We start from the raw sequence: 19,491 nt of genomic DNA on the forward strand, positions 1-19,491 counted from the left end.
CCTTTCCTATACAACGGGAATGATAGTAGCCCTGCACAGGATAGAGCGGTCACCAGACAGAAATGGCACCCCAGGGCTGACAAATGTAACCATTTGTAATTTGTAAATGTAACCATCTCAGTGTTCTTCCCCCCAGCGCTGTTTTATCCCCATACTAGACTCTGAGCCACTTGGACAGCCTGACACATTTTATGTGCCTACTGTTTACTATCTCTCCTGCCCAGCTAAAGCACCGTGTGTTTGTCCTGTTGGTTTCACAACTCCTGGAAGGGTCGCTGGCGGTAAGCATTGACCGGATAGAAGGGACTATGAGGGGATGAGTGAATGATGGCCTTCCCTGTCCACGTGAAGAAACAGGTGGGTCCTGTCTGGGCCCACCCAGCTGGCGGGCAGTGGCTCCAGCATCGCCCCCACCCCCACTCCAGGCAGTGTGTTCAAAAGTTGCTCGCTGGGCCATGAGCACCCAGCACCCACAGCAGCCTGGGGGTGGCGTGTTGCACCAGCTGCTCTCTTGGCTGCACACAAACCTCCCGCAGTGGGAATCCTCCCCTTTCACACAGGAGGAAATTCTGCCTCAGTGGCACTAGGTGGCCTTCACCCACCAGGACAGCAAGAGCACAACCCCAGTCATTACTTCCCTCACCCCAAGGGGGCCTCAGGGCAGGAGTGTCACCTGCTGGGCCAGGCCTGTGCCCAGACCAGCCCATTCTCTCCCATTGCAGTACAGCTGGGGATACTAACGTCGACACCGTTACAGGTCAGAGTCCACCCGGAACCAGGCCCACCGACTCCAGCCCACGCCTCTTGAGTGGTTACAGGAGAAAGGAGGCCAGTGAGGCCGCAGAAGCCAGTTCAGCCGGCCTGTGACGGTTCCAACACGTGCTCGCACCAGCAGAGCGACATGCATGCCCATGGCTTAGCTTTAGCCCCTGCTTCGTTCCCAAGGCGCGCGTTCCCAGGCACCCTCAAGCCCCTCGGGGTTGGCAGCGTGGACCCTGGTCCAGGTCATCAGCCCTTCTCGCCCTCATTCTCCCACGCTAATCTCGGACCTTTCTCCTCCAAGTAGGCCCGGGGGGTCCGCTTGGCCTTTCCTTCCAGCCCCACACCTCTCCCAGGACCGAGAGCTCGGCGCGTCCCCGCGGTGGCCCCAACTGTGGTGTTGAGGAAGTCGCTTGGGAGGAAGCGGCCAGGGCTGGCTCAGGTCGTTCCTCCCGGCCGTGTGTGTGCGCGCGCGCCTCACCGAGGGGTCTCCCGTCCACGCACGCCGGCCGCGCTCCGTGACCGTCACGGGGGAAGGAAAGCCGAGGGTGTCACTTCGGGGCTCTTCGCCTGCCGACTCCAGCCGCATCCGCGCGTTCCCGCGGGCTGGCGAGGAAGGTCTCCACCTGCGACCGCCGTCGGACTCCGAGCGCCACCGCACAGGGCTCAGTTGCAGTCCTCTCATCGCCCCGGGGCTGCCTTCGCCGCTGCCGAGATCCTCGAAGAGCCTGGCCCCAGCTTTCCTCCCCGAAGGCCGGCCCCCGCCGTGGTCCCGTCCCGGCCTGCGCCCCCGGCCGCTCGCCGGCTCTTCCCTGCGAATCCCCTGCTTGGCGGGGACCGCGCGCCGCGATCCTCGGGGGGCTGCGTCGGGGTGCGAAGTCAGGGATGGAAACGGCGCCTTCGTGGCCTCCCCTCACGCCCTGGCGGCCTCTCGGCGCGCGGGGCCGAGCCCTGCCGCGGCCCCACCTCTGGCGGTCCCAGCCCCGGAGTAGGCGCGGGGACTGGGCGGGGGCTCCTCCGCAGCGGGGCGGTTTCGCGCGGTGCCCCAGGCTGCGAACCAGAGCGGGCGCGCCGGTCTTGGGCGCACGCGGGCGGGGCCGGGGGCCGCACTGCCGTGGGGAGGGAGGCGGGGCGCCCCAGGTCTCTCCGGGAGCCGGGGGCCGGTGCCGCCCCCAGGGCCAGGGGGCTGCGGCGGTGGGGGAGGCGGCTCCTGCCCCACACTCGCCTTAGGCCCGAGTAAGGGGCGCCGCGCTGCCACCGGAGCGTTCAGCAGGGGGCGCTGCTCCGGGCGCCGGGCGGGGGTGGGGTGGGCGAGGAGGGGGGGCCGCGGCTTGCTGCGCACACTTCCCCCATTATTAAACACTATGTTCAAAAGGCGCCGGGGGACTTCCCGGAGCCACGGAGCCCGCGCCGCCCGCCTGGCCGGCCCACGGAGCCCATGGACCTGAGCGCCGCCGCCGCGCTGTGCCTCTGGCTGCTGAGCGCCTGCCGCCCCCGCGACGGGCTGGAAGCGGCCGCTGTGCTGCGAGCGGCGGGGGCAGGGCCGGTCCGGAACCCGGGGGGCGGCGGCGGCGGCGGCGGCGGCGGCAGCGGCGGGCGGACCCTCGTCCGGGCTGCGGGCGCCTCGGCCGTCCCGGGCGCTGCGCGCCGCGCCGCGGGCTCCAGCTTCAGGAACGGCTCGGTGGTGCCGCACCACTTCATGATGTCGCTCTACCGGAGCCTGGCCGGGAGGGTTCAGGCCGGGGTGGCCGCCGCCTCCGTCTCGGGCCACAGCCGCGCGGACACCATCACCGGCTTCGCGGACCAGGCTACCCAAGGTACTTAGGTTTGCCCAGCGCCAGCCCATCCCGTCGGGTCCAGGGCTGAGACAAGCCCTGGAGCCGTGCCCCGGCTCCATCCCAATCGGGACCGTGGCGCCGCAGCTCCCAGCCTCAGTTGTTAGAAAGCACCTTCGCCCAGGCCAGCGCGCGCCAGCAGCGCGGGTCGCGCGCGCATCTCGCAGGGGCCCCGGCCCGAGCGCGTCCCTGTCGGCCCGCGGGTCCCCTTGCTTCCTGGGGGGAAAAAGCTGGAGTTGCCCAGGACCCAGAGCCATCAGAGAAGAAGGAAGGGCAGGAGCAGGAACTTTTGGGGGGGGTCCCGCCGAGGGGGACTGCGCGGGGATGGTGGCGGTGGCGGCTGCTTCCTCTCGGCGGTCCTCGCAGCTCCCCCCGTGGAGCCACACCAACTTGGGGGGAGCCCAGAGACTAAGGGCTTGGAGAGGCTGGTGGCATCTGCAGATATGAGGGGCCTTCCTCAGCAGCCTGAGGCCGTGTGGGGGGCTGGTGTGTGAAGTTGTGGCTCCGGGTGCCTGCTCCTGTGCTGGGCCCCCGGAGAGCCAGCGGTGCAAGACTCTGTGTGGCCAGGAACGCAGGCCTCTCTGCCCCGAGCGCCCCACCTCACCCTGCCCTGGGCCCTGAGAAGGTAGGACGTGGGTGAGGCCGCATGGTGGTTTTGCTGTGTGTCATCTGGATTTTATTAATTTCCATTGAAGTCATTAAAGCAGACAGATAGGGAAAATTTAACTAATTTTAGGCGGAAATGCAAGCAATTTGGGCCTTAATTCTGTCCAGCCAGAGACCCAGGAAGGCGGGAGGGAAAGAAAGGCAAAGCCGCCTGGAGAGTAAGCGCCTGGGTCTGAGACCAACCCTGGCCAGGCGGCCACTGAAGGCTGCACACCTGGAGTCCCAGCTCAGGAAAGCAGCAGAGGACGTGGCTGGCTCAAATCGCCCACCCTGGCACCACCACACACAGGGTGCCTGTGCACACACAGCCTCCTCTTGGGCCCCATGGTTCCCGTGAACCCATCATACATTCTCCCAGGGTCTGACATAGCCCCTGGGCTGGATGCTGGGGTACTCACTGGAAAAGCTTGGCCCTGGAGCACAGGGCCAGGGAAGGCTTCAGCCTCGACCTTCTTTCCCAGCTCCCAGCTGCAGGAGAGGGGGCGTGTGCCCTAGGTCCACCATGCCGCGGTCTCCAAGGGCACCAGGTCCTTCTCTGAGAGCTCTATCAGGCTGGTAAAGCTGGAGAGACCACCTCTCCGTTCTGCCTCTATGGGAGGATATCGTGGCTGCTGGTGGGGCAAGGAGAGGCCCTGGGAGAAAGCGAGGACCGGGAGTGCACGCGGAGCCTCAGCTTGGACAGGGCTGCATGAGGTCCCCAGAGGCCAACACACAGGGCCCAGACCTGGGACCTCAGGCATCAGCGCCTGGCTCCTCTATTGGTCAGCAAATCCCCTACGGTGGTGGTGGTGGTGGTGGGGAGTCCGCAGTCTCTCTGAGTTTGGGGCAAAACGAAACCATATGACCTCCTTCAAAGGGAGTTCCTTATCTTTTCCTTGGTGGAATTTTAACCTCCCCCCAACTTGAGCCCCCAAAGGGGGAAAAAAAAAAAGCCCAAGACCTGAAATAAAAACCCAAACCCGAGATAAGTTACAACGGAGGGAAGGCGCCTGGAGGGAGACCTCGCTCGGCCCCCTGCCCCAAACCCTAACGAGAAGATCCCTTGCGGTCCTTGGCCGACCCACCCCCTCCTCCCGAGGCCACGGGAACAGACGGAGGAGCCGAGCCTGGGGGTCGTAAGCGCGACCAGGGGCGCCCAATGCTGAGGCGGGGGAGCCTGGCCCCTGCCTGGGCCTCAGTCCTCCTAGGTCGCCCTGGAGGGACGCGCTCCCTGGTAGACGCCTCGAACGGCCCCGCCGGCAGGGGAGAGCGTGCCTGGTGAGGATGTCAAGGCCGGGTTGGGGGAAGACAGGTAGCATAGGAGCAAAGAGCTTTCGGGCCCCAAGACTCGAGTTTGCGCACAGCCCGGACTGGACGAGCAGCTCTCTTGCAGCGCGTGAGCGCAGCAAGGGGCGCGCGACTTCTGTCCACTTCGCCAGGGAAGGCCAGCCCCTGACTCTGAGGGTTGGCCGCCGCGGCCTGCAGCCTTATTCCCACGTGCAGCGTGAGCTTTTGGTCCCGCGGTCCCGCGCTGTGCGGTGTCTGGTTGTCTCGGTGGCGGGACGCTCGGCTCCGTGAGCCAAAGCCCCGGTGCTGAGAGTCGGGGAGAATGCTCGCTGTGCTCTGGGCCAGACTGCGGGGATCCGGCGGGGCTCGGGACGCGGGGGTGGGCACCGGCCCACCGGGCCTTACTCCCGCTCACCGCGCGGCTGGGCCATTTGCGCTTGGAGGCCCCGCCGCGGGGAGTGCGGGCCTCGCTCTCACTGCGCTCTTTCTCTCTTTATTTCTGCCGGTCCCCTCCAGACGAGTCGGCGGCCGAGACCGGCCAGAGCTTCCTATTCGACGTGTCCAGTCTTTCCGACGCCGACGAGGTGGTGGGCGCCGAGCTGCGCGTGCTGCGTCGCCAGGCGCCGGAGCCCGACCTTGGCACCGCGACTCGTCCGCCGACACTGCTGCTACTGTCCACGTGCCCGGGCGCCGCCCGCGCCCCGCGCCTGCTGCACTCGCGGGCCGCCGAGCCCTTGGACGGCGCGCGTTGGGAGGTGTTCGACGTGGCCGACGCCGTGCGGCGCCACCGCCGGGAGTCGCGAGCCACCCGCGCGTTCTGTCTCCTGCTGCGCGCAGTGGCCGGCCCGGGGCGGAGCCCGTTGGCAGTGCGGCTGCTGGGCTTCGGCTGGCGCGGCGGCGCCGCGGCGGAGGAGCGTGCGTTGCTCGTCGTCTCCTCCCGCACGCAAAGGAAGGAGAGCCTGTTCCGGGAGATCCGCGCCCAGGCCCGCGCGCTCGGGGCCTCTCTGGCCGCGGAGCCGCCGCCAGACCCGGGACCTGGCGGCGCGTCGTCCAGGGTGGCCATCGGCGGTCGCAGGCGGCGGCGGACAGCACTAACCGGGACGCGCGCGGCGCAGGGCAGCGGCGGGGGCGCGGGCCGGGGCCACGGGCGCAGGAGCCGGAGCCGTTGTAGTCGGAAACCGCTGCACGTAGACTTCAAGGAGCTGGGCTGGGACGATTGGATCATCGCGCCGCTGGACTACGAGGCGTACCACTGCGAGGGCGTGTGCGACTTCCCGCTGCGCTCGCACCTCGAGCCCACCAACCACGCCATCATTCAGACGCTGCTCAACTCTATGGCGCCGGACGCGGCGCCGGCTTCCTGCTGCGTGCCCGCGCGCCTTAGCCCCATCAGCATCCTCTACATCGACGCCGCCAACAACGTGGTCTACAAGCAGTACGAGGACATGGTGGTGGAGGCGTGCGGCTGCAGGTAGCGTGGGCCAGGCCGGTTGGCCCGCCGTGCGCATGGGACTGTGGCCCAGCGCGCACAGGAGCGCGCGCGTTCGCACTCACACCCACACACTTGCTCACTCGCTCACGCACTTGCCGTGGACAGCGTCCGACAGCCTTGGGAAGAGACGGCCCGCCGCTTCCGAACGGCACGGCAGCGCGTATTTCGCCGACAGATCGCTCCTGCGTTGCGCCCAGTGCCCGCTTTCGGGAGAGGGGGGTGCTGGTGTTGATGTTGCAGCCACAGGCTGCAAAAATCGGGTAGAAACGGGTTGGGACGGTGGAGGCTGCAGGGTGGGTTCCCTGACGGAGTGGGGTGATCGGTTGCGTGTTTGTTTGTGGAGGGGCCCCGCTGCGGGCCGAGTTGCGGGCGTTGCACGCCGGGGTCCCCGGAAGGGCTGTTAGTTCTTTATGGAGGTCTGCCTTGCGGCGGAGCTTTCACTCTGGGGAGGAACCCCTGCACAAGGCATCTCTTTCCTTTGAACTTTGGAAATCCAGTAGGGCGCCCACCTCGGCTTCGAGCGTTTTGGTCTGAAAGGCTGGGTTGCTGAACTTCCCAGAAGTCCGCCAAGGTCAGCCCCGGCCCCCACCCGCCTTTTAAAAATCGATTCCGACTGGGAATGATCTGGAGTACAAGGGGGTATTTTTCTTATTTGGGAGGAAGAGAGAGATAGAGAGAGAGAGAGAGAAAATATGAATATGACTCTCCCAACGACCTGACTTGGCATTGAGGGTGTGGTGGTCCCAGCCAAGTTGACAAGCTCCCAAGCTGGTCCCAGGGAGGTGGCACAGCGGAGGAAGCGAGGGCAGGGGCTGGGAACGGGGCGGGGGCGGGCACTCCTGATTCTAGAGAACTGCCAGGGTTTCCTAAGAGGCCCCCGGGGCCCTCGTGTCGCGGGGCCGCTCCAGCAGGGGACTGACTGCGCTGGTCTGCCGGTAGGCGCGGCATACATGTGCTTAGCTGTCAGGGCAGCCTTGGCGTTCACATGCGTTCACTGTTGATGCTGTAGTTTCCGCACTGTGATAGTATCGGGAAGTGAAGCTTTTGTCAGACTGGAACTCACAACCCAGACCTGCAGAGCAGGAAGAAGGCTGGGCAGGGCTCTGTGTGGGGCGCAGAGCTGCCCTGTGTCCCCCCCCCCCCCCCCCCCCGCAATGTTCCCAAGCCTGACAGGTGGTGGGATGTTTCTGGCCATGCAGGAGTGAGCAGCCTTCGTTGTTGTGTTTGATTGGTTATGCCTGGGAGTCCTTTGTGGCCCTTTGTGGATGGAAGGGAAAAAACCTGGACTCCACCTGTCCGGGTTTGCGTCTTTGCAACTGGCTGCAGCCCTCCTGGGGACTTCCCTTTAATGCCAGGCTGGGCTTTCTCCCTCAGAGTCGCAGAGAGGCAGGAATTCCACTCACCCCGGGAGCTGAGGTCCAGGACAGCTTACATGCAGTTTAATTCTTAGTGATTACACTTAGAGAGAGACCAGAGACTTAGATACGGCTAATTTATTAACGGCCCAACCTGAGTCCTTTCCATCTGTAGAATTCCCCAAAGGGGAAAAGGGTATAAATGTATTCTTAAAATTAAAATCTCCCCTTCTTAAAGTGTGAATTTATATGTGAGTGGCTATAAATAACTGGAACATGAAATACGCCTCTAAAGGGTAAATTTTAAAAAAAGTGACCACTGTCATACAATTCAGTCTTATTTCAATGAGTGGGCAAAGGGAATTCCCAAATTGGTGGATTTTGCCAAAGAAGTCTGCAGGGTTTTTTTTTGTGTGTGTGTTTTTTTTTTGGGGGGGGGTAAAAGGTGATTTTTTTAAGAGTGATTGCTTTAACACTTGTCATAAAGAACTATTTTAAAAATGGCACCACATGTTAAATGTTGTGTTAGAACGTTTCAAAAGGAAGTTAATGAAAAACTATAGCTAAACATGACTTTGAAGAAATTCTAGTGTATTTCATGTCGTGGGCCAAAAGCAAACACTTTGATACTTTTTTTAGCAAATAGGAAAAGCGATTTTGAGGGGGAAGAGATGTCATGATTTACCTTGAGCTTTTTATGGATAGAAAAAAAAAAAACCCAACAAAGCCACAGCCCTTTTCCCTGGTGCCTTGCAATGGGGTTAGATGGGATAGCTGTGAGTGACGCAGGAAGCAGGCGAGCCTGTGTCTTGAGTGCAGGCTGCACCCCCGGATCGGGTGTTGTCCTTAGACAGTGATGGTTCCTTGGCTGGGGCGTTGTTCACTGAGTGAAAGCACTGTGTGGGATTTCCCGTGGAGCTGCTGGGCCACCAGGGGCCAGGGCGCCCTGCTCCAGCTCTGCCGGCCCTTACGAGGGGAACGCACAGTTTAGACGACAGCAGGAGGGTGAGGGCGACCCCGTGTGCGCAGACAGGTGTCTTCCACTCAGACGTGGTTAAAGTGGCCCCGCCACGCTTGGTAGCTACGCTGCACGCTCTGTGTGTACCACAGGCAGAGGGGTGTCGGGCCAGGGAGACCAGTACAAGCCAGTTGCTCCGGTGCAGGCAGGCATCAAGTGTGGCAAGACCGAGCGGCGTAGCGTAGCCACCCCGCCTGAGGTCACCGAAGCATCCCTGCTGAAGTGCACACAATTTTCCATCTTGTGAGGGGAATTGTGCACTACTAGCTGAGGTCAATCTGAACCACTGTTTCCTGTGAGTGAGTGGGGTTGGCATCCCTACTCAGGGAGCTTGGGGAAGCCAGCTGGGGCCCAAGGGGGCTGCTGCTGGGTCTGCCAGACACAAAGACAGCCTGGACACCACTGCCAGAAGCCAGAACCCTGGTGTTGAGGGGATCCCTGCACGGCAGGTGAGCATTCCCACGGCTCCCAAGGACTTCCTGGTTGAATTTTGGCTTCCTGTGCAGCTGGGCTGGGTCTTTCAGAGAGGGAGACTTTGTTGCCACTTGCTATATGCTTGCTCCCCTTCTCCAGCCCTCTTGGCATCTTATTGCTAAAGTGCCCTGGGCACCAGGAGGTGTGGATGGCGTGTGGGTGCAGTGGAAGCCGGGTGCAGTAATGAAGGCGGGTGTAGTAACGTCTCCCTGACTGCTGGGTTCCTGGTGTCGCAGGAGCAGAAGCCTGGCCTCGAGCAGTGATGAGAGGGGATAACCCTGTGGATGGAAGGAGTGTCGTTCAGATCCTACAAGGCCTTCATGCTGGCAGGAATCTCACTCCGACTCCCAGCAGAAAATGGCTCGGGACTGCACACTGATTGTCTTCCCAAAGCAGGAAGAAAAATTGAACCGTTTCCAAGAGCAGGCTGTGCACAGAAAAAGCCCAGCTCTCCCTGGCTTGAATCTGGTCTGCAGAAAAGCCAGGGGAAAGAGGAGAAAGGGCTGCAGCTGCGTCAGGCCCGCCGTAAGCCCTGCAGGTTCCCACAAGAGCACGGCCCCTCGGGGGCGCGGGCCTCTGCTGGCCTGGAACGCAGGGCCCTCACGCTGGGCCTCGCGCCAGGGGGCCTCCCGCAGGATGCCGGGTGGGCTGGGAAGGCCAGGGCTCTCCAAGCAGCACTCCTGAGACAGAGCCAAGGGCCTGTGTTAGCCCCCAGAGAGTGTCTGGATTGAGGAAGGAAGAGAGGAAGGGATGCACGGATGCCGCGGTCCCAAGCCCCTGGGAGTGTGTGGGCAGAAACGCTATGCCTGTCTGAGCCCCCTGCTGGCTTGTGCCCGCCCACGAGGGATGCCCGCCTCACAGCATGGCCCCCGCCCACCTGGAGGGAGGCCGCTTCGCAGGCAGAGGCTGAGGAGAGCCATGGGCAGTCACTTCCACGCTGTCTTTACATTCTGTCCTTGAGAAATGAACACCCAAGGGATTAGGGTTCTGCTTTGCCCCCCACAGCCCGCTCAGATGGTTCAAAATGTGACTGCTTCTAGCCCAGTCCCAGAGTCTCATCTCCAGCATGTTACATGAGTGTGTGTGTGTGTGTGTGTGTCCCTCTTCCTCCTGGGCTCTGTTGGTGCTTTATAGATGTTGCTTCGATTTCTGTCTGGGGCAAGGCAGGTGCAGAGGAGGGCAGGACCTTGGGGGCTGGGGGCTCAACTCACCAGAGCCAGGATTGCATCCTGTGTCCCTAGCGGAGGCGTGCTGCTAACCCTGCTCAGGTGTGGTGAGCAGAGCCGTGCTCAGGCTGACACTGCGCTGGGGAAAGGTTCGCACCTGCTGCTGGTGCGTCTGTAAGGGCAGCAGAGGGAAGGGACAGCTGGGCCCTGTTGGCAGCCAGACAGGGACCTGGGACTGTCCCCAGGTGGGCTGCTGTCTTAGGTGCCCATCTAGTCCTGACCTCACCAACGTGACGTGTCTGGGCCTGAGGGTGGGGGTGGGGGTCCCCAGGGGCAGGTGCCAGAACTTCTCTTCCTCTTGCCCTTCCTTTCCATGGCCTGGAACATGGTGATGGGCAGTCACATCCAAAGGCCTCAAAAAAGATACTTTGTCTCAGGCAGCCTGGCCTTTTGAGGGGTGAGGGGGAGGCCTTCTGGGGGAGGCGCAAGTTTCCTTCCTGTCCTTGTGCTGGTCTGGATTCTTACCTGTGCACTGAGCTCAGAGTCTGGCTTCTCCCACCCCTCTCGGGGGCTACGGGAAATAGGCGATGCTGAGCAGGGCGGCAGGTGAGGGAAGCCTGTCCTTCTCGGGGGGTGGGGGGCTCCAGGGGCAGGGCTGCAAGCGCCCTAGCATCGTGGTGGGCGATGCTGAGGGCTGGGAGGTCTGCTCAGCCTTCAGCGATGCTCTCTGCTCAACGGTGCGCACGCACCCAGCTGTTCCCGAGCCATGGAGGCTGTGGAGACTGGGCCGTGCCTGACGCCAGCCTGCACTCAGCAGCTCGCCTTTGGCCCGGCAACTGTGGGTTGGGGCATTCATGGCGGTGGCAGTGGCAGCGGTCACACCTGGGTCAGCGGGGATGGAGCTGAGGAGCGTGAGGTCATTGAACCCTTGACCTGAGTCACACCTGCAGCCTGCGCTGTGTGCCGAGGCCCCCAGAGCCGCGTGCGAGGCTGGCGAGAGCCACTTCCTCTGCTGTCCAAAGCCAGGAAGAGCTTGACATTCCAAAGACAGGGACACAGCCAGCTGCTGGGCCTCTGGGCTGCGTTTTGGGTTGTGGGCACACAGGGGCGCGGTGCAGTGGCGGCTGGTCCAGCCGAGACGCCGAGTGCTGGTTTCTTGGTGGAGCCACACCACAGCGGTCCACCTGGCAGACAGTGGCATCTGGAGGTGGCGTGGGATGCCCGTTGTGCGGGGAGGCTCCTCAGGCACTCAGCTGCCAGGGTCTAGACTCACGGCTTCGCCCTCTGGGCCTGAGGCCTGCTCATGGCTGACCAAGACAGGACTTCCAGTAAGGCTGAGTGGGAAGTAAACCTGAGGCTCAGGAGCCCACAGGCTGGGACACTCCCTGGGCGTCCAGGTGGGGGTGGGGCAGCGCCCAGCAGGTGGTGATGGTTAGGTGCGACCAAGCACAGCCTGACAGCGCTCGCAGGTCTTCCCTCGGAGTCTGGCTTCTCCCACCTTCACGGGGGCTACGGGCCACCCTCGCCACGGGTTTTCCGTGGCGCAAGTTTGGAAAGCCGTGACCAGGTGTGTCCAGGGCCTTTCCTTGCCTGCATCTTCTGAGCTGAGTGAGTGATGGCTGCTAAGGGTGGGAACCGGCGCAGGGCTCCTAGTCTCCCTCGTAGGCTGGGGCAGCAGCAACGTGGCTTGAGGAGGGAGGGTGCCCGCAGCAGGGTTTATTTTTTGGAACTTACATTTTGGGGAGAGAGCTTGCGAGAGTCCGAGAAAGCCCTTCAGCTGCCGGAAGGCGAATGGGGATGCAGGGTGGTGAGAAAGCAAGGCGGGCTGGGACGTGCCTTCTGGCTGGGAAATGCTCAAGGGCTCAAGCCAGGCCCAGAGGCTCTCGAGGAGGGAATTTTCTCTGGCGTTCTCTGCCTCGGATATGTCACGGATTAAACGGGAGCATCCTTAGAGTAATTTCACTTTTGTATTTCACGCCACACTTTCGTGCAAACAGCCTTTCTATCCTCTTTGACAGAGAATCACCACTGAATCACTTTGGGTTTCTGAACTGGAAGCACCGCACCCCTCCCACTGCAAAGGTAAAGCACTTTTTGCAAGGGTTCACCTGCTGCCTACAACTTGCCCAGGCGGCAGATGACCGTGGAGGGGCCTGAAAAGTTTGGAAAGTTTTTTTTTTCTTTCCCTTTTCTTCCCTCCCCGTACGTGAGCAAAGCAGCCGCTCCTCTCCCTGTGCAGGTTGCTGCGGGACTGCCACAGCAGCAGGCGACATGACGCTGTCCAGGGCAGGCCCCGAGCGGGTCTGCATGCCATGAGCAGCCTGCAGCTTAAGAGGCCGATTTAATCTGATTCCAATACTGCGATTTTAAGGAAATGGCCAAACTCAAAGCGACGGTAACACCATCAAGGCTCAATTACACGCTGTTCCCTCAGCGGCTAAAGACAAAATTAATTATTTGGGGGTTGGGGGTGGGTGGGAGTAGAAGGCCCTTTCATTCTGTAGCGACACCCACTGTTTCCCAGTTGGCTTGGGGGTAGGGGGTGGGGGAGGGGGAGAAGTTTTAGAAACTCATTTAACGCAAACTGAAATCCCCTTTGTTGGCAGTCTTCCAGCTCTGATTTGGCCAGGGCAGAACTCCGATTGGGCCTTCTCCTTGCTGCCCAGCCAGCTAGCAGGGAACCCTTCAAGGGCAGGTATAAATCCATGTGTATATGTATTCTCAAATTTAAATAGATTGTACATATTGAAATGTAAATGACCTGTAAAACAGCAGTCTCTATTTTTCTTGACTATTATATAGCGGTATATATTTGTTAAACAGGCTTGTATACGCCTCATTAACCGTTTTAATATTTTGTACAGATAAGTTGATTAAATATTTTATTCATACGACTGCTCATGACTGGTCTTTGGAGAAGTGTTTGTCGGCTTTTGTTATCCAGTCTAGTCCTGCTGTCCACCAGCTAAGAGCCACAGCCAGCCATTGAGGTGTTAGGAATGACCGCACTCAAATGGGGGGCTGGCCGTTCCCTCTGGAAACCCCAGCCTCTCAGATACGGAGCTGTGGAGGTAGGGGGCTCAGGCCCAGGGCTGCTGCATGCTGGGTCCTTGTGACTGGCGGGAGACTGTGTAGATCCATGCTGTGTGAAGTCAGTGCACAGCAAAGTACAAGTTCAAGGCCGGGATACAGTGGGCCACATCCTCTCGGTGAGTGAAGCGTCGTGACTTCCAGAGAGCGAGTGTTGTCCTTCCAAACACGGCTGCAGGAGAAAGCTCTGTCCACTTTAGGGGACCGATCGCACTCTAGAGGTGGTCCCAGGGTCCTGCTGGAGCAGCTTCCTCCGCCAAGGCCAATGACAGATTTCCTAGAGCAAAGTCCACGGGACGCCTTGGCTGGGTCCTCTCAGACAAGGGCAGAGATCCCGTGCTCAGTGACGAGGCATTAGGCCCTTCACCACCTCTCCCACGTGGCCAGGCGCAGGGCTGGCTTTCCCAGCCCCACACCCGATTTTCCTCCGGATGCAGGAGAGAGCGATTTCATCTGTTCCTTAACTGTTTCTGGGAGAGATGAGTGGCTGAGCGGCAGCTGTGGGGAGATGGAGTCTGCCGGCGGGCCTGCCTTTTGTCAGAGTGGTGGCGGCACGAGTCCCCTCAGGTCCTGGTGTTCCCAAGTCTCTAAGTCAGCCCAAGTCTCTGTGGGTGAAAGGCAGATCAAGAAACCTGCTCTCTCTGCTGCTTCTTAATTTCATTGCTACTAAATAAAGGGGTCTCCTCGGGAGAAAAAATGGTGTTCTCTTAGCTCATTTGGCAGATGCTATAAATGCATCATTCCTGTGACCTTGCAATGGAACAATGTGACGTCATGCTTTGTTTCTAACAATCCTCGGTCAGTCCTTCGTTTTCTTATTTTTCAGTCTCTACTTGACCTACCCCAGCATTCTGTGGTTAGAGGATTGTACAGTGGAGAAGGGGGAATTACAGGGACCCAGGGGTGGCATTCAAAAATTTACTCTATTTCCCAAACACTGTTGAGAGCAAGCCGAAAAGGCCACGTGCTGGGTGATGCTAAGGGGAGCCCGAGACTGAGTCATGTGCTTCCTCGCTGGCCCTGGGGTGTCCCAGGTCTACCCATGATGCTTGCTCCTTTCCAAGTAGGCAGAGGCTAAGACACTTCTAAGTGCTGTCCATGGAGGTGGTGCTCCTGTGTTCTGGGCATCCTACACTCATCTGCTCGGGAGGGACAGTGATTTGGGGAGAACCCTGTCCACTGCGACGTGTCGCCAGTGCTGTGGCCGCCAATGCTGGGGCTGCGGGTGTCTGCGGGTTCTAATCACATGCAGGTGTGCAGCCCTAAGGCAGTGGCCAGTAGGAGGAAGCCCAGATGTTCCGCAGAGCCTGAGCAGGGTGGATTTGCAGAGGCAGGATTCTAGTCCCTCTGTGAGGGAAGGAGACCCTGCAGGTGCACCCGCACCCCCTGGCTGTAATGGACGCCCAGTCACAGGGTCACATTCCCAGCTCAGGGAAGAGGAATGTTCCCAGAGACTTCCTCAGCAAGGAAATCTGTCCCAGCGTGCGGAGGTCAGCACAGGCCCTTTAGCCAGAGTGCTTGAGGGACGCAATTCAAAATGAAAAAGCTCTACTATCCCCAAGCACAGTCTTGTGTATTGTGAAAATTCCCACTTGGGGTGCTGCATGGGGTTAGCGCTGAACAAATAATAAACCACATATTTGGTAGTTGCTAATACCCAAACCCCAGAGGTTTTCTAATCGTGGAAGAATGGAACTAACAGTTACAGCCATACCAGAGGAGGTGAATGGGCCGCGAGGTGCTGCGGCCTTGCTTCCTGGCAGTCCTCCGGTGCCACAGAGCGAGCAGTTGATGCCCTTGACTCTGTGTGGCTCAGCTGAACCCAGCTCTGCTGGGAAAAGCACAAGGGGTAAAGGAGCAAGAGTGCACGTGTCCATGGCCACACTTCCACCGGAAAAGCCAGTTCTGAGGAGGAAGAGGCGGAACCGTGATTTTCTTGTAGTCTGAGCACGAGAACTGTAGTTCTTGAGCGCTTGCCTCTTAAGTACGGTGGGAACTGTGATTCAGATAACTGGATTTATGGACTGTTCCATGTGGCAGGCCCTGTTCCCTGATCCCAGAGAGTAAGGGGGTGACGGAGCAACAAGGCCACCTTCCAGGACTTTCCTTCGATGGTCAGGAAGAAGAGCAGACTGGCCACGTAGAATTCCTGCAGAGACACGGCTTGGGGGTCATGGAGGGAGGGAGAGGCCGAAACCGATGGTGATTTGGCCAAGTCTCAGGGATGGGGTAGAGGATGGGCAATGCCAAAGCTGGAGCAGGGATTCCCAGGGTTTGAGAGTGCAGCACTGCAGGCCGGCTCCGCGGCTCACTAGGCTAATCCTCTGCCTGCAGTGCTGGCACACCGGGTTCTAGTCCTGGTCGGGGTGCTGGATTCTGTCCCGGTCGCTCCTCTTCCAGTCCAGCTCTCTGCTATGGCCCAGGAAGGAAGTGGAGGATGGCCCAGGTGCTTGGGCTCTGCACCCGCATGGGAGACCAGGATAAGCACCTGGCTCCTGGCTTCGGATCAGCGCAGTGCACCGGCTGCGGCGGCCATTGGAGGGTGAACCAATGGCAAAGGAAGACCTTTCTGTCTGTCTCTCTCTCTCACTGTCCATTCTGCCTGTCAAAAAAAAAAAAAAAATTGCAGCACTGTTGCAGAGGAGTGGAGAAGTCGCTACATGTGTGCAAGCATGGTTGGCCCAGGAAGAGCTGCAGAGGGACGAAGCAAGTGCTCCCTCAGCACCAACTCCCGGCATGCACCTCTTCTCTCAACGTTTTCCCGCTGAAAACCGTTTCTGTTGCAGCCACCCTTCTCTTACATCACCAGCCACTTGGGTCCCCGTTTGCCCTTCCTGCCTTTCCCTGCGCTGGTTCTGGCTGGGCTTGCCCACTGTGGCCTCCAGGAGGCAGCAGGACGCAGTTCAGAGAAGGGAGGAAGGGAGGCTCTGGAGTAGAGAATCCCAGCTACACCCCAGCTGCGAGACCTTGGGCAAGGCATTTTCCTTCGCACCTCGGTGATAAGCTGTGACATGGGAGTAGGGAGCACCACACAGGCTGGGGGGATGGCGTGCGACGCTGACAACGTGGGCGAGCAGCACCCTCCCTCAGGGCTCACTCTTCTTTGTTCCAGACTCGCCCAGTTCTGCCCGTGCTGGGACAGCCTCCTCTTCCCCGATCCCCAGCTCTGTCTTGTCTAGAACCACAGCAACTCAGAGCGCTCTCCGACGTTGGCCATGCTCTGAGGATCTCACCTGGGGGCTCTCGTGGTGTCACACTTGGTGCCATCAGTCTTCTCTGGAGCTGCCCATGGCCCACAGCACTCTGCACCTGGACCAGAGCGATCATTTACTCCATCTGTGTGGGCCCAGGTAGGAGTCTCAGTCTCCTTGGAAAGCAACTGGACGACGCTCCTCAACGCTTTTCTGTCCTCAGCTCCCTGGCAGGGAGCTCTGCCGCAGGCCTCAGAGCCACGGGTGGTTTGTTTACAAAGCACACTTTGTCCCAGCCTTTGGCCTCTCCTTAAGCTCCTCCCCTAGGGAAGACGCAGCTCCAGTCGATCCTTGCTCTTGTCTCTAGCAAGAGAAGGCCAGGATCAAAGATGACAATTCACACTGGCTAAGCACCGGCATTGCTTCCCACATCTTTTCTTAGTGGGCTCCAGGAGCGTCCTCGGCTGTCAAGGCTGTGGGGCCTGAGGCCAGAAAGCAGAGCCAGGTGAGCAAGGGCCACCTCTGTGCATGAGCTGGAAAGCTAAGACTTCAAGGAGTAAGCGACAGGCTAGCTGAAACCTGGCTGGCATGGCACGAGCTCCTTCACGCCCCCCAAGAGCACAGATTTCAATGGAAAAGCAAGTTTGCTATCCCTTCCCCTTAGGTGCTGTTTGAGCCAGGCAGGATGCTAGGTGTATGGCCTCATTTTTTTTTTTTTTTTTTTTGGACAGGCAGAGTGGACAGTGAGAGAGAGAGAGAGAAAGGTCTTCCTTTGCCGTTGGTTCACCTTCCAATGGCCGCCGCGGCCAGCGCACTGCAGCCGGCACACCGCGCTGATCTGAAGGCAGGAGCCAGGTGCTTCTCCTGGTCTCCCATGGGGTGCAGGGCCCAAGCACTTGGGCCATCCTCCACTGCACTCCCGGGCCACAGCAGAGAGCTGGCCTGGAAGAGGGGCAACTGGGACAGAATCCGGTGCCCCGATCGGGACTAGAACCTGGTGTGCCGGCGCCGCAAGGCAGAGGATTAGCCTATTGAGCCACGGCGCAGGCCATGGCCTCATTTTATCCCCACTAAAAGCAAACAAAAACCCATCCAGAAATCCACAAAGGTGAGACAAGTGCTGACCCTGCCCCAGCTTCACAGAGGAAGCTGCTCCACTGTCACTGTTCACTCCTCACCTGCCCTGGCAGCCAGTCGGGCCCTCAGGACTCCTTCACTGGATGAACTTTCCCAGCCCTGGCTTTGGCCGGGCTTGCTCCCTGTGGCCCCCAGGAGGCAGCACGAGGCGGTGCAGAGTGTGTGGGGGGTTGTGGGGAAGTCTCTGGTATCACATACTGAGTGACACATTTGGGATCTGAACCTGAGTCTCTAGGCAATAGCCTAGAAGAAATTTACTTTGTGGAAAAGATGCAGGGGACAGATGAAGGAGGGAGCAATGGTATGTGTGTTTTATAAATTATTATTTTTGGAAATTTAGAAACCATCTCAAACTTCCAAAAAATTAGCAAGTATACAAAAAAACCCAGGATTTTCCCATGATCCATTTGGGAATAACTTAAAGTGATGGTCACTGCCCCCAGACACTTCAGCAGCTTCAGCTACAAACAGGGGCATCCTCCTACTTTTCCACAGCAGCACCACTGAAACCAGAACACTCATGTTGGCATTTCACCCCCAGCTCATCTCCAGACCCATTCAAGCTATGCGAATTGTCCCAATACCTTCTTTTCATTTTTTTTATTTTTTATTTTTGACAGGCAGAGTGGACAGTGAGAGAGAGAGACAGAGAGAAAGGTCTTCCTTTGCCGTTGGTTCACTCTCCAATGGCCACTGTGGCCAACACGCTGCGCTGATCCGAAGGCAGAAGCCAGGTGCTTCTCCTGTTCTCCCATGGGGTGCAGGGCCCAAGGACTTGGGCCATCCTCCACTGCACTCCCGGGCCACAGCAGAGAGCTGGCCTGGAAGAGGGGCAACCGGGACAGAATCCGGCGCCCCAACCCGGACTAGAACCTGGTGTGCCGGCGCCGCTAGGTGGAGGATTAGCCTGTTGAGCCACGGCGCCAGCCAAGCCTCCATTTTTCATTTGCACTAGAGCACTCTATAAGAAGCTAAATGTTCGATGGCGACCAGCCGCCTGGCTGACTGGGACAGACAGGGAAAACTCTTCTGGAAAATGGATTCTATCACCGTTTGTCTATTTTTGTCTTCTGTACTCCTAATGAAATAAAATGGACTAGAATCTTCTGAAATCCGATGCTGCCCTTTCTAAAAGATGCCAGGAGAAAGTGCCTCTTCACTTTCATTATAGACTTCGACGGCAGCCTCACTCAAAGACCTGCTCAAATCATATCCCCTCTCCCATCCCCCAAAACATGCACAGTCCGGGCTAGACAAAGGAATGAGAGCTGGTCAAACATTTATTTTGAAAATCATGTGGTGTTCAGATGATTAACAGGAATCATTTTAAGCTCTAAAAAAACAAAACTAAGATATAATTTTATATGTACAGGCTTTTGAGATACTGAGTATTGTAGAATAACATTAATTATTTGGATAATAGAGCCCAGAGGCCCACATATTGGGGCCTTGATTCCCAAAGCCTCTGTTAATAGTTAACGGGTTAAGGGTGGAGACTCGATCTACTGATGGAGCCTAGGAGGTGGGCCCAGTGGGAGGGTCTTTAGGTCACTGGGGTTTGCTCTCGGAAGGGAATCCTCGCCAGAGTGTGGGTTACAGGTTGAGCTGGGCCTCACTGCTCTGTTTCCTCGCTTACCATGTGACATTCCCTCTGGACGAGTTCCACCTCCATTGCCCTCATCAGATGCCAGACCAGTGGGGCTATCTGATCCTGGACGGGGAGCCTCTAAGACGATGAGTGAAAAGAAATCTTTATAAGTGAACTTCTCTTAGGGATTCTAGTTAAGGTAATGAAAAGTTGATTAATACAACATCCAAGAAAAAGGCTGGGGATGTTGCTCTTCATTCTAGTAGGCATGATTTACCAGGGCTTGTTTATTTATATGCTTTGATTGGGCACTGTTAAGCATCTCCCGTATGCAAGGCACTCAGCAGAGAATCTCCTGGCTTCTAACATCAGACTTCTAGAACATACCCTTATGCAGATGCCAGTGAGGACTCTGTATGCAGCCCAGTGCCTGGGGCCTCTGCATCTATGGGCT

General features: G+C 59.0%; 1 protein-coding gene across 1 annotated transcript; it reads left to right on the forward strand.

The window, feature by feature from the left end:
• The first annotated feature begins 2,197 nt into the window (after nt 1–2,197).
• GDF7 (growth differentiation factor 7) lies at nt 2,198–6,001 on the forward strand. The gene is made up of 2 exons (XM_062210142.1): nt 2,198–2,576; nt 5,043–6,001. The coding sequence occupies exons 1-2, from the start codon at nt 2,198–2,200 to the stop codon at nt 5,999–6,001; spliced, it is 1,338 nt and encodes a 445-aa protein (XP_062066126.1).
• The last annotated feature ends 13,490 nt before the right edge of the window (nt 6,002–19,491 follow it).

This window comes from Lepus europaeus, chromosome 13 (genome assembly GCF_033115175.1).
Source record: "Lepus europaeus isolate LE1 chromosome 13, mLepTim1.pri, whole genome shotgun sequence".
NCBI lineage: Eukaryota > Metazoa > Chordata > Mammalia > Lagomorpha > Leporidae > Lepus > Lepus europaeus.

What these genes read in the sequence shown, in the direction of transcription:
- GDF7 (XM_062210142.1), top strand. Translation starts at nt 2,198, where the DNA reads ATGGACCTGAGCGCCGCCGCCGCGCTGTGCCTCTGGCTGCTGAGCGCC. An exon ending in CGCGGACCAGGCTACCCAAG is followed by an intron (nt 2,577 to 5,042) that starts GTACTTAGGTTT and finishes GGTCCCCTCCAG; the next exon opens with ACGAGTCGGCGGCCGAGACC.